Here is a 14,845-nt window from a genome sequence, read left to right as displayed (position 1 = left end):
GCCTTTAGATTCAATGGGGGGGGGGGGGGGGAATGAAGCTAAACTAATTCAGACTGCTAGTAAGGCATACATTTTAATGGTAATTTTAATCATTGGAACCATTTACCAAGGGTTGTGGTGGGGTCTCTATCAGTAGCAACTTTAAAAACAAGATGGGCTGTTTTTCTAAAAGAGGTGCTCTAGTCAAACAGACATTATTTTGGGGAGGTTCTGTGTTGTGAAGGAGGTCAGACTGAATGATCACAATGGTCCCTTTTGGCCTTCAAATCTAAGTAATTAGAAATCTAATAGGATTACATAGGTGTAATATGGCACAGAGTTTGGCTTATTGTAGCTAGTACCTGATGTAAAATATAGCTATAGGTCACTAGGGGGCAGATGAAATTCCCACTGCTAATTGCTAAAAAAACATATTAGAAATGTGGTTAGTGGAAAGTGTTTTTTAATGTCATACGTCTGAACAGGTGAAAAAGTACAAGAAGTTTCTTCTGGAGGCACTGATCAGGACTTTAGAAGACACTTTCAGTTCTGAAGTCATTGTCGAAAGCATGAAGGCACTGGCCAAAGTCCTAAAGGAGCTGAAAGGGAAGGACATAGGTTCTTCCTTCAGAGACCTCACCACACAGATCCGGAAGTACTTCGATAATGTACGTGAACAGAAGCCTTCAACCCCAGTTCAGCTGACATTGATGAGGCTCCATTTACAATGCATGATGTGTCCTCACTGGGCATTGTTCATGTCAGAATGAAGTGATTTTAGGCCTTAGGGAAGAGATGTGTTTTATGGAGGAGCAGAGAATTAAGAAAATGAGGATGCCATCCCTGCTCCTTCAGTCTCACCCTTCTGTTCATCTTTATTTCCAATGAGAATGGCAAAGGAAGTATGAATACTAGATTAGGTAGCTGCATAACAAGGAAAATGAGCATACAGGGTGTAATAGACTGTTTTGGGCCTGCTCCATACGATTTTTATGTCAGATGGTTGAAATTATTCCATTTTGCAGAGAAGTTTGAGATTTCAAATTTTGGTTTTGTTCCTATTTGGGGGACACACCCCCCAGCCCAAATTTCAAAACTCTTTGTGAAACAGTAATACTATTCTCAACCCAGCTCTACTGGGAGCCTTGCCTGAGGGCAGTCTACTGGCAGACTATGCTGGAGACAGGGAACCTAGAAACACTGGGAATTAGAGGTGCCAGGGTGCACATTTCCTGGCTCCTTGTCAGCCTGCCAGACAGGCTGTTCTGAAGGTGAGGGCCAGGAAGCCCAAGATCCCAGTCAGCCTGCTAGATGGGTCACCAAGAAGCTGACCAAGTACCCCTACTTGGCTTCTGGAAGAATTTTGTCAAAATTGAACTGTCTTCAAAGTATTTTGATGAATCAACACATTTGGCCCAAACTTGATTAATTCCAGTTCTTCTAAACTTCTGTAGTTGGAATCACTCTACTCTAATGTAGAAGAGACAGCTGTGCTAGATACATGATGTGGTTATCTCTTCGTTACCAACCTGTGTGGCTTTCTTGGCTATAGGAGGACAACACTCTTCGTGCATTGGCCTTGGTCCTGTTTGGTATCCTGGCCGGCTCTGCAAAGAGAAAATGGAAGGACTATTTTGCCAAGCAGGTTAGACAGAGCTGGGTCACGCTTCTGCTGCACCTGCAAGATCCAAGCCCTGAGGTTTCAATGGTAAGAATGACAGTGACTTAATTACTAAGCAAAAAGAATCTTCCTCCTGATGCCAGGGGAGCTCTGCTATTCCTTCCTGCAGTGGAGACCTAAATTCTTCCCTCAGTTCATTGCCCTCCTTTTGAGTCAATCCCAGACAGGCTGGTCCTTAGCAGCCAGGGTTGTCTCACTGGAGTTCAGGATAGGTCATGGGTCTGATCCCAAGAGTTCATTCCTGCCTATCTCTGCACCCCACGTTCCTGCCTCCCCACAAAAGAGGAAAGACCACAGCTATGCCTAGTGAAGCAGCTTTCATAGCTACATCCATTCTGAAAAAACATTGCTGCTATCTCCAGTTTTCAGTATTATAAAATCATAGAACCATAGGTTTGGAGGAGACCTCAGGAGGTCACTGAGTCCAACCTCCTGCCCAAAACAGGACCAGCCTCAACTAAACAATCCCAGCCAGGGCTTTGTCAAGCTAGGACTTGAAAACTCTAGATTTAGAGGTTCCGTTGCCTCCCTAGGTAACCCATTCCAGTGCTTCACCACCTTCCTAGTAAAATAGTTTTTCCGAATATCCAACCTAGACCTCCCCCACTGTAACTTGAGACCATTGCTCCTCATTCAGTCATCTAGTACCACTGAGAACAGCCTCTCTCCATCCTCTTTGAAATCCCCCTTCAGGTAGTTAAAGCCTTCTATCAAAGCTCCCCTCACTCTTCTCTTCTGAAGACTAAATAATCCCAAATCCCTCAGCCTCTCCTTGTAAATCATGTGTTCCAGCCTCCTAATCATTTTTGTTGCCCTCCGTTGGACTTTCTCCAATGTATCAACATTTTTTAAGTAATGGGGTGCCCAGAATTGGATGCAATACTCCAGAAGTAGAATCCCTTTCCCCCTATTAAAGTCATGCTGGCATATTTTCTGTCTATTACTTCAGGGGAATCCCTTTTATTCTTGGGGTAGATGAGCAGTCAAGGACATGAGTTCCATTTGAATGAGCACAATACGTGTTATGGAACAATTCAATGGTGCAATTCTCTTTTTCAGGAGTGCAGAGCTACATTTCATCTCTGTGCCCCATTTTTGGGACTGAAGAGGCTCCAAACTATACTTAATGAGCATCTTAGTTGGAGAACCGAGCTGAACCCTGAGGAGCTCCAGATGGATATCTGCAGACACCTTGTGAGTGACTTATAGAATTATATGAGATTATTGACAGCATAGGCTTGTGGTGTAGAAGCAGGGGGAATGTGTGATGGGCAATGTAAGTATCTATGGGTATGTCTACGCTACAAAGTTAGTTCGAACTAACTTTCATAGGCGCTACACTAGCGCTCCGTTAGTTTGAATTTAATTCGAACTAACGGAGCGCTTAGTTCGAACTAGGTAATCCTCATTCCACGAGGATTAAGCCTAGTTCAAACTTACTAGTTCGAATTAAGGGCTGTGTAGCCCCTTAATGCGAACTAGTTGGAGGCTAGCCCTCCCCAGGTTTCCCTGGTGGCCACTCCGGCCAACACCAGGGAAACTCGTATGCCCCCCTCCCGGCCCCGGACCCCTTAAAGGGGCACGGGATGGCTACGGTGCCCGTGCCAGGTGCAAGCCTGCCAGCACCCAGCAGGCAGACCCTGCACCTGGTGCGGATCGAGCCACCCACCCGATGCCCCCCAGCCCTCCCCCTCTTCCCGGGACCAGGCTGGCGGGTCCTGGGAGCTTGCCCGGGACCGCAAAAGGCGGGCTCCCTCCTGGGCTAGTGCGGACATCGTGGACCTCATCCACGATCTCCGCACTAGGCACAGGAAGGTGGCCGGCTAGGGCAGGAGAGCTGCCAGCCTGGCCACCCAGGAGCAGGTGTGCATGAAAATCAAGGTGGTCCACTGAGACCCCCGACCCTGAGCCCTGAGCTTACAATGGCCATCCTGGGTCAGAACAAAGGTTCATCTATCCCAGTAGCCTGTCTGCCGACTGCGGCCAACCCTAGGGACCCTGGAGGGGATGGACCGAAGACAGTGACCAAGCCATTTGTCTCGTGCCATCACTCTCCAGCCTTCCACAAACTTTGGGCAGGGACACCACTCCTACCCCCTGGCTAATACCACTCCATGGACCCAACCTCCATGGCTTGATCTCACTTCCCTTTAAACTCTGTTCTAGTTGTAGCCTTCACAGCCTCCTGCAGCAAGGAGTTCCACAGGTTGACTCTGTGCTTTGTGAAGAACAACTTTCTGTTACTAGTTTGAAGCCTGCTACCCATTCCTTTCCTTTGGTGTCCTCTAGTCCTTCTTTCTGGGAACTAATGAAGAACTTTTCTGTATGCACCCTCTCCACCCAACTCCTAGTTTTAGAGACCTCTATCCTGTCCCCCCTCCGTCTCCTCTTTTCTAAGCTGAAAAGTCCCAGTCTCTTTAGCCTCTCTTCATATGAGACCTGTTCCCAATCCCTGATCATTTTAGTTGCCCTCCCCTCTCCCAGCCTCTCTCTTCCCCTCTCCCACCTCCTTTTCCCAGTCTCCCCCAGTTTTGTTCAATAAAGACAGATTCCATTTTTGAACACAATTGTCCTTTATTTTGTACATCAAGAAGAGGGGCTAGGGAAGGGTAAGTGGAAGGAGTTGAGGGCGGAATGGGGTACGCGCCCCCGATGGGGAGAACTGGGCTGGCTCTGCGGGCTTTTGTGGTGGAAGCTCTCCTGCAGCCCCCCAATTGCCCCATCTCCCCAGATGGGAGGCTGCGGCAAGTGCAGCCGGGCTGATGGCCAAGTGCTGTGATGTGCCCAGTGTGGGTAGTCCGGGCACTCCAAGCCAAGACTGCTTTTCAAGCGGGACACCCCTGAGAACTGTCTGTCCGGGGTGGGGGTTGGGACCCTTTAAGTACAGCCCTCAGCTAGCCTGAGACAGCATCTCCACGCTCTAAGTCCTCCTCTGATGTCCTGCCGGCACTGCTTCCGGCCATCCTTAAGCCCGGTTCAGGGTCCACTTAATGTGGACATGCTAGTTCAAATTAGTAAAACGCTAATTCGAACTAGTTTTTTAGTCTAGATCCGTTAGTTTTAATTAGCTTAGTTCGAATTAAGTAATTCGAACTAAGTTAGTTCGAATTAACGTTGTAGTGTAGACGTACCCTATTAGAGTGGGATACAGGACTGAGGGTGAGAGGAATGTAAATCTGCCATAGATTCCCACTTTCCCCACTTCTACACAGCCTCCTGTCCTTTCTTTTATTTACTTGCTTAAATTAAAAAAAAAGTCTGAGTGAGTCCAATAACTGACAGCAGTGGCAAGAGGAACACAGACTGTTTACTTGTGGTTTGTAAAGGCATGTGTTGGCAGTCAAAGGGCATTTCTAGCCAGAGAGAGCTCATGTGTCCCTGATTTTCTCTAGGCCAAAGAGAAGGCTGAGCTACTGGAGAACTTTTACAAAACCACCATCACATACTTCTGCAGCAGCTGGGAAGAGATCCGGGCAGTTGCAGCCAAGTTAGCTGGTGAGAGAAAGTGTGCCGTGTCCCTTTTGGTATTCCCTTTGAGGTAGACAGAAAAAGTCCCTGTGTGCAGCACTGAGCTACTATTAATCTCTCCGTGCTGTGACTTCTCATGCATAAATGGAGATGTTAATGTTCTCCTACTTCTCCAGTGTGGTGTTAGGAGGAATTTGTAATTTGCAATAGAATGCTTTGAGATGGCGCAGTCATTTAGTAGCAGAGGCTGGCACACTGTCACGTAGGGTATGTTTATTCTCCGATCAAACTAGTGTGCTAAAAATAGAGTAGCTGTGGCAGGAGTAGCAGGAGGGGTTAACTATTCCAAGGATGATCCCATCCAAACCCAAAAGTCTGTTCTCAAGGTGGCTAGCTCCTCCGACTGCTTCTGTCATCTGACCTGCACTCTATTTTTAGTAGTCAGAGTTAGTGTGGACTCAAACTATAGACCTAAGCTCAGTGTTGTTGACTGTTCCTTACTGGTGCTTCATCACTGGGAGGTAGGCAGGCCACCGCCACACAGTGCCTGCTGTTGCAGGTTCCTGATTGCCTTGCCCAGGAAGCACTAGATTCCTCCCCTTTGGCCCTGTGCCATCCTTTCCTTAGCACACCCATGCAAGCCAGGCAAGCATTGTGGCCTAATTAATTTATCCATGTGAGATCCTTGCTTAGTACGCACTTATTCCTGGCCCCAGCCCTTTGTTCACACCACTAGATTAATACACTATCCTAGTATATCTCCAATAACTGACAGCAGTGGCAAGAGGAACATAGATTGTTTAAAGCAAATGAGGTTTTATGTAAACAGTCTTAATTTTTTTCTCTTATTCTCTTCAGTGTGGACGCTAAACTTTTCTAGTATTTTCTTGCCTACAGCTCACCTTAGACCCACAATAGAAGCCAAAGGGCCAATGTTATCACCTTGCACTTAACAAGAGAAGGTTTTTTATTGATGTTTATTTTACACTGCTTATTTAGGCATCATCCTGGAACATACGGACACCAAGAATATGAAATGGCTGGACATGGAACATCTGTTGACCTGTAAGTAACAAATACAGGTGACATCCTATTCATTAGTGAGTTATAAAGAAATTTAGCTGACAAGCAAGCAGTAACTGATACCACAGGTGTGAAGTGCATCAGCCACACATCAAAGGACAGATTCAGCTTTAGTCTGCTCTGAAAGAGGTACGTCTACACTACAGCGTTAATTCAAGTTAACTTAATTCGAAATAGTTAATTTGAATTAAGCTAATTCGAATTATGCATCTATACACAAAACCTATTTCAAAATAGCATTTTGTTATTTTGAAATAGCGCGTCCACACTGAGTGGACCCTGAGCCGAAGTTCAGGCTGGCCGGAACCAGTGCTGGCAGGGCATCAGGTTAGGACATAGTGTGTGGGGCTGCTGCCTCAGGCTAACTGAGCTCCGTGCTTCACGGGACCCTACCCCCACCCCGAACAGACAGTTCTCAGGGTTCCCCGCTCGCTTGTCTACCCCGATGAGGGACAGCAAAGCAGTCCTGTCTTGGAGTGCCCTGAGTGCCTGCACTCGGGACACCACAGCACTCGGCCACATGGAGCCAGAGCTGCCCCTGGGCACACCGGTGCGTCTCGTAGGGTTGTTGCCATCAGCCCAGCTGCACTTGCTGCAGGCTACCGTCCGGGGAGTCCATGGGGGGGCTGTCAGGATCCAGGAGGCCCTGCAGGAGAGTGTCCACCCTGAGGAGCCCTCAGAGCCACCCCGGTCCTCCCCACCGGGGGCTCGTGCCCCATTCCTCCCTCACGTCCATCTACTTATTCCTCCCTAGCCTCCCTTCCTGATGTCAAATAAAAGACATGTATGTTCAAAAATAGAAACTGGGTTTATTGAACAACAGGGTGAACCTCTGGGGAGACTGGGAAAAGGAGGTGGGAGAGAGGAATAGAGTGGGTGGGAGAGGGGAGGGTGAAACCTGGGAGGAGGAAGTTGGAAGGGAGAAGCAAAGGGAAGAAAGGAGAAGGGAAGATCAGGGCCCAAGGTTGGGGGTCTCACCGCACCAACTTGATTGTCTGCAAACCTGCTCCTGGGTTCGCATGTGGCCTTTGGTGGCCAGGCTGGCAGCTATCCTGCCATTGACGGCCGTGTTCCTCTGTCTAGTGCGGAGATCATGGATGCTGGGGCATCCCTCCCAAACCTGAATAAGGTCCATGATCTCCACCCTGGACCCGGAAGGCACCCGCCTTCTCCAGCCCCTGTCAGGCTCCTGGGTGCTGGCAGACTGCTCCTGAGGAGCAGTGGAGGGTTGGCTGCCAGTGCCTTGCTGGCTCACGTTTTGTGGCTACTGGCTCAGGGGCCCCGGTGGCCACTGCTGGCTCTTGGCTGGTAGGCTTGGATCTGGCACGGGCCAGGGTCTATCCCTTTAATGGCTCTGGGGCCAGGGGGAGAGGAGAGGAAGTTTTCCTGGTTGTGCCCAGAGTGGCCACCAGGGCTCCCTGGGAAGGGCTGGAGGCCCCTTATTTTGAATTAATTGTCTACACAGCACTTAATTTGAAATAGCTATTTCAAATTTGGTGTTACTCCTCGTAGAATGAGGTTTACCAAATTTGAATTAAGCGCTCTGCTATTTCGAATTAATTTCAAAATAGCGGTTTGCATGTATAGATGCTATTAAAGTTAATTCACAATAACAGCTGTTATTTTGAATTAACTTTGTGGTGTAGACGTACCTGGAGGAAACTGCAGCCAGTGTGATATAAGTCAGTGCATCTCCTGGCTATCCTGGCAATGCCTCTTCCCAACCTGTGTCATCCACTCTTTGGGCTCCATCGGCTCCCTGGGAGCCACTTTTTGCTACCCCAAACTCCACACCATCAGATTTATTTCTGTCAGGAGATGTAAACTAACTTAAAAGCAGAAGCTATTGAGTCAATGGAGCACCTTCCAATTGGATGAGTTTCTGGTAGGGTCAGGGTCTCCCCTCTCCCCCCTCCTCCATCTCAGTTTGGAGCTTGGAAGGATCCCAATGGAGGAACCTAAAGCTTTGTTTGTACAGAGAGCTTCTGTAGCTTGGTACTCACTGGTACTAAATCTCCAGCTACTGCAGGCATAGGTGACTATATGAAAAGTGAGTCATATTCTCTGTAATTCCAGCTCTCCAGGTCCTACAGAATGACCCAAGTCCCATTGTCCAGCTGGTGGCAACTCAGGTCCTAAGAGACATCTGACCTGGATGAGTGCTCGGGGAATGAAGCACAGACAAATAGAACAAAGAGCTCCTGCTACCTTGAATGGGAACAAGAGAGGGGGAGAGAGCCAACTGTAATACTGTCTTGTCACATCCATTGCTTCACTGGGGATTGCTGGAGGACAATGTGCTCTGTCTGTGCCAGCTTCTGTTTCCAGCTTGCACATCATATACTTGGGTGGGAAGCTAGACATTGGTGGTATGCGGCCAGCTACAGTGACTGAACGCTATATCTGCTAGCTCTCTATGGGATAGGGGAGTAGTATAAGGGCCCTACCATCAATCAAACATTAGCCCCGCCCCCTGACCCTGGAAGATTCCCCCCCCCCCGACTCCCCGGAAGTCCCTTCTCCCTTGTCACCGGCAGTCCCATCCCTGGAGGGTAGTACATCTGGGTCGAGAGGGACAGGTGACCGGAAGTAAAAAAGGATGTCATGTGACCCCCGTTAGGCCCGTCCCCTGTCACCGGAAGCCCCGCCCTTGGGCGTAATACATCCGGGGTCAAGAGGGGCAGGTGACCGGAAGTAAGGGGTGTCATGTGACCCCTCTAAGGACTTGCCCCACCTCCCTCTACCAATCAGGAAGGGCTTTCCCCGTAGGACCGCCCCGCGAACCGCTTTGACCAATCGGGGGGCAGTTCCGGGACCGGATGACCCGCCCAGAAGTGGGTCGTGTGACCCCTCTAAGAACTTGCCCCGCCTCCCTCCACCAATCAGGAGGGGTTTTTTCCCTGTAGGACCGCCTCATGAACTGCTTTGACCAATCAGGGGGCAGTTCCGGGACCGGATGACCCGCCCAGCAGTGGGTTGTGTGACCCCTCTAAGAACTCACCCTGCCTCCCTCTACCAATCAGAAGGGTTTTTTTCCCTTTAGGACCGCCCCACAAATCGCTTTGACCATTCGGGGGCTGCAGTTCTGGGACCCGTTGACCAGACTGGAAGCTGGTCGTGTGACCCCTCTAAGAGCTTTCCGTGACACCCTCTGTCAATCAGAGCATAGCACTTCCCCATAAGTTCTAGTGCCACACAAAAGAGGCCATCTTGTTCCAAGAGCGCGTGTTTCAGAGAGTGTGCAAACGCTGAGCGGAAACATGGACTCCTTCACCACCCCCACCAGAAGTTTGGAGTTTGTTTTGGTGACGAGGGCCTTCCACCACATGAGAAGAAAGTGCCACATCAGCAACAGTTCCGAGGACGAGGGAGAGGCGAAAAGGGGCCCTTTGCCCCCTCTGCTATTGGATACACCAGAATCTGATCCCGAAACCCAACTCCTCCCACGGCAGCCTGACGAGCTAGACGGCCTCTCGTTATGTGTCCCTGTGGAGGATGCTGCCCATCTCTCCCAGGAGTCGGACAAGGTGAACGGAAAAGAAGTCAAACAGGTAAATGAAAAAATCGAGGTGGGGGGCATCATGGGTGTTTTGTGAATCTAAAAACCAGCAGCTGTAGCTTATTCTCTTTTTTGACAATCTCTTGCCAGGTCGACGATGACTTTCTAGAAACCTTTGAGAAATTGCACATCGGTAATCCTGTGGGAGTAAATCTATCTTGTGCCCGCTTTTTTTGCTCATATCTGACACATGGATCTCAAGAACAAACGTGCAAGAATGAATTAACTCGGACTCCCTAATAGCGATAGAGGTGGGGGTGTCATGGTGCCCATTTGCAGATGGCTGTAAAAGGGTGTGTTAATCCAGATGCTTAATAAAACTTGTATTAAATGTGTTGGTGTGAATGTGTTCCTTCCATACTTACAGCATCTGTTACTAACACAAATAACAGTCATGTCTACGCAGATTGCTCTGTTAGAGAAAATATATTACACCCCCAGGGAAGCTGGCAGCTTTGGTGGGGTGAACCCTTTGTTTCAAGCAGTCAAAAAGCACAGTAAAACTTTGAACAGAAGACAGGTAACATCATGGCTTTCGGACCAAGACGCTTACTCTTTGCACAAGCCTGCTCGAATACATTTTAAAAGAGACAAGACCATTGTCTCAGACGTGGATGCACAATGGCAAGCAGATTTGGTGGATATGCACCGGTTCTCCAAACGCAACAGCGGTTTTAAGTATATTTTAACAGTGATAGACATTTTATCAAAATATGCCTGGGCCTTAGGCCTAAAGGACAAGACGGGCAAGGAGGTAGCCAAGGCCTTTAAAGCTATTTTCAGCGAAGGTCGCGTGCCTCAAAAATTACAAACGGATCGGGGAAAAGAATTTTTAAACAAACCTTTAAGTGGATTGTTAAAGCGGCATGGTGTCCACCATTTTGTTACTAACAATGAAGTCAAAGCGGGGGTTGTGGAGCGATTTAACAGAACTTTAAAATCTAGGATGTGGAGATATTTTACAGCCCACAATACCTTTCGCTACATTGACGTATTATCTGAGTTTATAAAGAGTTACAGCTGGAGCTTTCACAGAACTATACAGACCAGACCTGCTGATGTGAACCCCGCAAATTCTCTGAAGGTCTGGAAAACTGTTTATGGAGATGATGTTAAAATAAAACAGGCTGTTGTTCCTTGTAGAAAAGGGGACCACGTGAGACTCTCTAAAACCAAAGGTGCCTTTAAAAAAGGTTATGAACAAACATTTACCGATGAGATATTCATAGTGGATGAAACCTTAACCAGGGGTGAGAGACCTGTCTACCGATTAAAAGATTACGAGGGTGAGACAGTGACGGGGTCGTTTTACCCTGAAGAATTACAAAAGGTGAACCCCAAACAAGACAGGATTTACAGGATTGAAAAAGTTCTAGCAGAGAAAGGGAAAGGAAGAAAAAAGCAGCTATTGGTGAAATGGCTGGGGTGGCCCAACAAATTTAACAGTTGGGTAGAAGCTTCTCAACTCTGTAACGTTTAAGCGAGAATAAAAACAATCCCACCTGCAAGGAGAGAAATGGGGGACGGGGGCTTCTACATCACTCTGCCCAGCAACGCCAGCTCTGGGGTTTTTCTCCAAAACACCAGCTCGGCCTTTACAATACAGCTAATAAAGTCGTTGGATCTCCCGGGGGCCTGAGAAGTGGGGTTAGCGGAAATACAATATCCACACAGCTGGAACAACATTACTGAGGACACCGCTTTCCAAATCACCTTTGGAGATAAACCATGGAGTTATATCCTACGGCGAGGTTATTACTCAACTATACCCGAATTATTGGAACATATGAATAGCATTGTGGCATGTCATTCTGGACCGCCTGATGTTATCATGAATTATGACCCCGTGAGTAGAAAATGTAGACTTAAATCCACCGATGCTACTGCTACGTTTTCTACCCTCGGGGAGCTAGCTAACATTCTGGGTTTGGCCCCCGGGCACAGTGTCCAGAAGAGTCCCTTCTCAGCAGACATCACAGGGGGTTTCAACTCCTTGTATCTATACACGGATATTGTAGAACACCAGTTTGTGGGGGACTTTTCTGTCCCCCTGTTACGCTGCGTCCCTGTCAGAGGAAATAACAATGAGTTTGTTACCATCGCCTACGATAAGCCTCATTACGTACCCATCAGTCAACACCACATCGACACCATCACCATTGAAATAAAGACGGATCAAAACAGACATGTTTCATTTCGCTTTGGCAAGGTGATTGTGAAGCTGCACCTGCGTTCCCAGAAAGAGCGAGGTTTCTAAAAAGCAAAACACTATTATGGCGATCGTAAAAAATTATGGTGACTCCAAAGTCTACAGCAACTATTACAAAGCCCAGGCTGGATACGCCCTTCCTGGATATCATGGAGCCCCTGTGATGTACGGGGCCGGCGTGGGCGGTATATTCTGTAGCCTTTTTCGAAAAGCTGTACCGCTTTTGCGAAGAGGGCTAGAGATTATTAAACCCCACATAAAAACAGCCGCTCAAAACATAGCCAGAGATGTGGTAGGCCACGTTTCCCAGGCTGTCTTGGAGAAGGTGGGGAATCCGGCTAAACAGGAAGGGTCAGGGCTGATGTATATTAAAAGGAGGAAGAGAAAGAGAAATGCGTCATATCCGCGACGCACAGGACCCCCGAAACCCTTTAAAAGAAGAGCCTTGACACGCAGGACAGGCCATAAGCAAAAGTCCAAGAGGAAGCCAGGGAGAAAGAGGACTCACTCTGTACCTGGTAAAAGAGATATATTTTAGTCAACATGGCTTTCGTTCACTGCGGGTCGGAAGAGTGCACCAAATCTGAACTAGACTTGTTTCAGATAGCCCCTACGCAGACCAGCATTGAGAAAAGCATCTACATCGAGGTGCCGCCTCTGTCAGCCGTGACAGAAACTGCCCCCTGTGACGTAGTGGGGGTACTTGCTGGGCTGTGGTGACCCCTGCTGTCTGGAGCAAGACCCAGCAGGGAAAACCTCACTAGGCCAAGGTAATGCCAAACTTGTTGAACCAGTGGCCAGACACCCCCCATGGAGAGGAACAAAGGAAGGTGGAATGCTGCCCTGACTGGGGGGCAGGGCTGGAAGTTAGTTAGTTGGTTGCTGGCTGTCTGAGAGCATGGAGGAGAGCCTAGGGGAAGGGGCTGGAGTTTAGGGGCCCAGTCTCCCCCATCTCAAGGGGGCCTGAGGCATCCTAGCCCAGCTCTGTGACCAGATTCCATCTGTGCTGTGCTGTATCCTGGAGAGGCAATAAACTTCCTCTATTCCACCGGCTGGTGCAGTCCGTTTGTGCCATTTCGGGGTGCAGGAGACGGGGGACCCCCAACGTGCCGTCACACCCCCATCGACTTTTTTATAGCAGGGAATGGCATAGATTATATGGATTTAAACAACACGCTACTCTACCTTTGTTGCAAGATAGTAAAAGGCGATGGGACTGCACTCCCCAGGGATGCCGCGGTAGGCTTGGTGAATTACCCAGTGGCCTCTATTTTCAGTCAATTGGACGTTACATTGGGAGACCGCCTAGTAAGCCAAAGCAACAACTGTTACCCTTACAGGGCCTTTATCGAATCGGTTCTCAATTACAGAGACGACACCCTCGCTACACAATTTTCCGCCGGACTGTTTTACAAAGACACTCCTGGACAACACGAAAAAACAGAGCTGGATGGTGAGAATCTAGGATTTGTGAGGCGTGCAAGGCTGACGTCCCAGAGCAGGACAATAGAGTTGTTGGGTCATCTACACAGCGACCTGTTTTTTCAAGAAAAACTTTTGTTGAACGGGGTGGATGTGAAAATTAAATTGACACGCAGTAAAGAGGCCTTTTGTTTAATGGGCGATGAAGCTGAGGGTTTTAAACTGCGCATTGTATCAGCCTCCCTCTTTGTGAAGAAAGTGCGTGTGGCCCCGGGCGTCCGTCTGGGGCATGCAGAGGCCCTGCTTACCGCTAATACTAAATATCCTGTGGACCGTGTGGGAATGAAAGTGTTTAGCATCCCCGCAGGCAGCCGGGTCAGTAACCAGGAGAACTTGTTCTTGGGACAGTTACCCAAAATACTTGTCCTAGGGTTTGTGGATAATGACGCCTTTAGCGGAAGTTACGCTAAAAACCCCTTTCCTTTTAAACATTATGATATTAATTTTGTGGCCCTGTATGTGGATGGTGAGCAGATACCAACCAAACCTCTGCAACCAGACTTTGAGTCCGGCCGCTGTGTGATAGAATACATGAATCTGGTACAGGCAGCAGGCAAACACATGAAAGATCGTTCTCTGTTAATTGACCGTGAGGAGTTTGCACGGGGTTACACCTTGTTTGCCTTCGATCTCTCTCCTGACCAGGAATGCGCCGACCACTATTCGCTGATTAAAACAGGGAACCTCAGAGCAGAAATACGCTTTGGGAAGGCTTTGACGGTCACCGTCAATACGATTGTGTACGGGGTTTTTGACAACGTCATAGAGATAAATCAGAGGAGAAACGTTCTGTTTGATTCCATGTGAAGATGGACACCGTGCAGCTCTCACGTGTCTTATCAACAGACCCTTATACAAAAGAGAATTTCTTGGATGTGTTCCCTTGTGATTGGCTCCCTGGTGGCAGGTTATCTCCGAGACCCCTAGGTTTGGTGGTCAACACGCACCCTCACAACCAACCGGGTGAACACTGGCTTGCCTTGTATCTGGCGGAGCGTAACTGCGGAGAGTTTTTTGATTCATATGGGCATCCCCCGAACCGCGCATTGTTTCCTAGAAGCATTATGAAATTTTTAAACAAAAATGCCACCGACATTGTGTTTCACACTAGACAATTACAACACCCCCTCTCTGTGGCCTGCGGCTATCACTGTGTGTTTTTCTTGCATTACCGTAGCAAGGGTTTATCTTTTGACCAGATTTTAAAAATGTATTCTAATGACTTAATGCAAAATGACCAGATGGCGATGAACTTTGTAAAAAATAAATTTAAATATTTGGGCATGCCTAGTCTTGCTCAAAACATATTTCAGCAAACTCAGACATGCGTATCCTGCAATGATTTTCATAGCCAAGTTGCTCAATAAAGCACCCCAGGTGAGGG

At 48.3% G+C, this 14,845-nt stretch overlaps 2 protein-coding genes across 3 annotated transcripts; both read left to right on the top strand.

The window, feature by feature from the left end:
* The first annotated feature begins 2,718 nt into the window (after positions 1–2,718).
* On the top strand, positions 2,719–12,817 carry LOC142824399 (maestro heat-like repeat-containing protein family member 1). Of its 2 annotated transcripts, XM_089773478.1 has the most exons (5): positions 2,719–2,854; positions 5,053–5,155; positions 6,128–6,193; positions 8,288–9,762; positions 9,861–12,817. In XM_089773478.1, the coding sequence occupies exon 5, from the start codon at positions 10,078–10,080 to the stop codon at positions 11,248–11,250; it is 1,173 nt and encodes a 390-aa protein (XP_089629604.1). In that variant the 5' UTR covers positions 2,719–2,854; positions 5,053–5,155; positions 6,128–6,193; positions 8,288–9,762; positions 9,861–10,077; the 3' UTR covers positions 11,251–12,817. The 2 variants fall into 2 exon arrangements, with proteins under 2 accessions (XP_089629604.1, XP_089629605.1); XM_089773479.1 differs by having other exon boundaries at positions 2,725–2,854; positions 8,288–12,817.
* On the top strand, positions 12,523–14,268 carry LOC149521588 (uncharacterized protein F54H12.2-like). Its single transcript, XM_089773410.1, has 2 exons — positions 12,523–12,638; positions 13,320–14,268. The coding sequence occupies exons 1-2, from the start codon at positions 12,523–12,525 to the stop codon at positions 14,266–14,268; spliced, it is 1,065 nt and encodes a 354-aa protein (XP_089629536.1).
* The last annotated feature ends 577 nt before the right edge of the window (positions 14,269–14,845 follow it).

Source organism: Pelodiscus sinensis, chromosome 26 (genome assembly GCF_052426305.1).
Source record: "Pelodiscus sinensis isolate ZL-2025 chromosome 26, ASM5242630v1, whole genome shotgun sequence".
In the NCBI taxonomy this organism is placed as follows: domain Eukaryota; kingdom Metazoa; phylum Chordata; order Testudines; family Trionychidae; genus Pelodiscus; species Pelodiscus sinensis.
Note: the sequence above shows the minus strand (reverse complement) of the source record. Positions and strands in the feature narration are given on the sequence as shown.

Bases quoted from the DNA above. Each gene is read 5' to 3' on its own strand.
- LOC142824399 (XM_089773478.1), top strand. From the start codon at position 10,078: ATGCTTAATAAAACTTGTATTAAATGTGTTGGTGTGAATGTGTTCCTT.
- LOC149521588 (XM_089773410.1), top strand. From the start codon at position 12,523: ATGGCTTTCGTTCACTGCGGGTCGGAAGAGTGCACCAAATCTGAACTA. The intron at 12,639-13,319 runs GTCAGCCGTGAC...TTACCCTTACAG, and splicing joins TACATCGAGGTGCCGCCTCT to GGCCTTTATCGAATCGGTTC.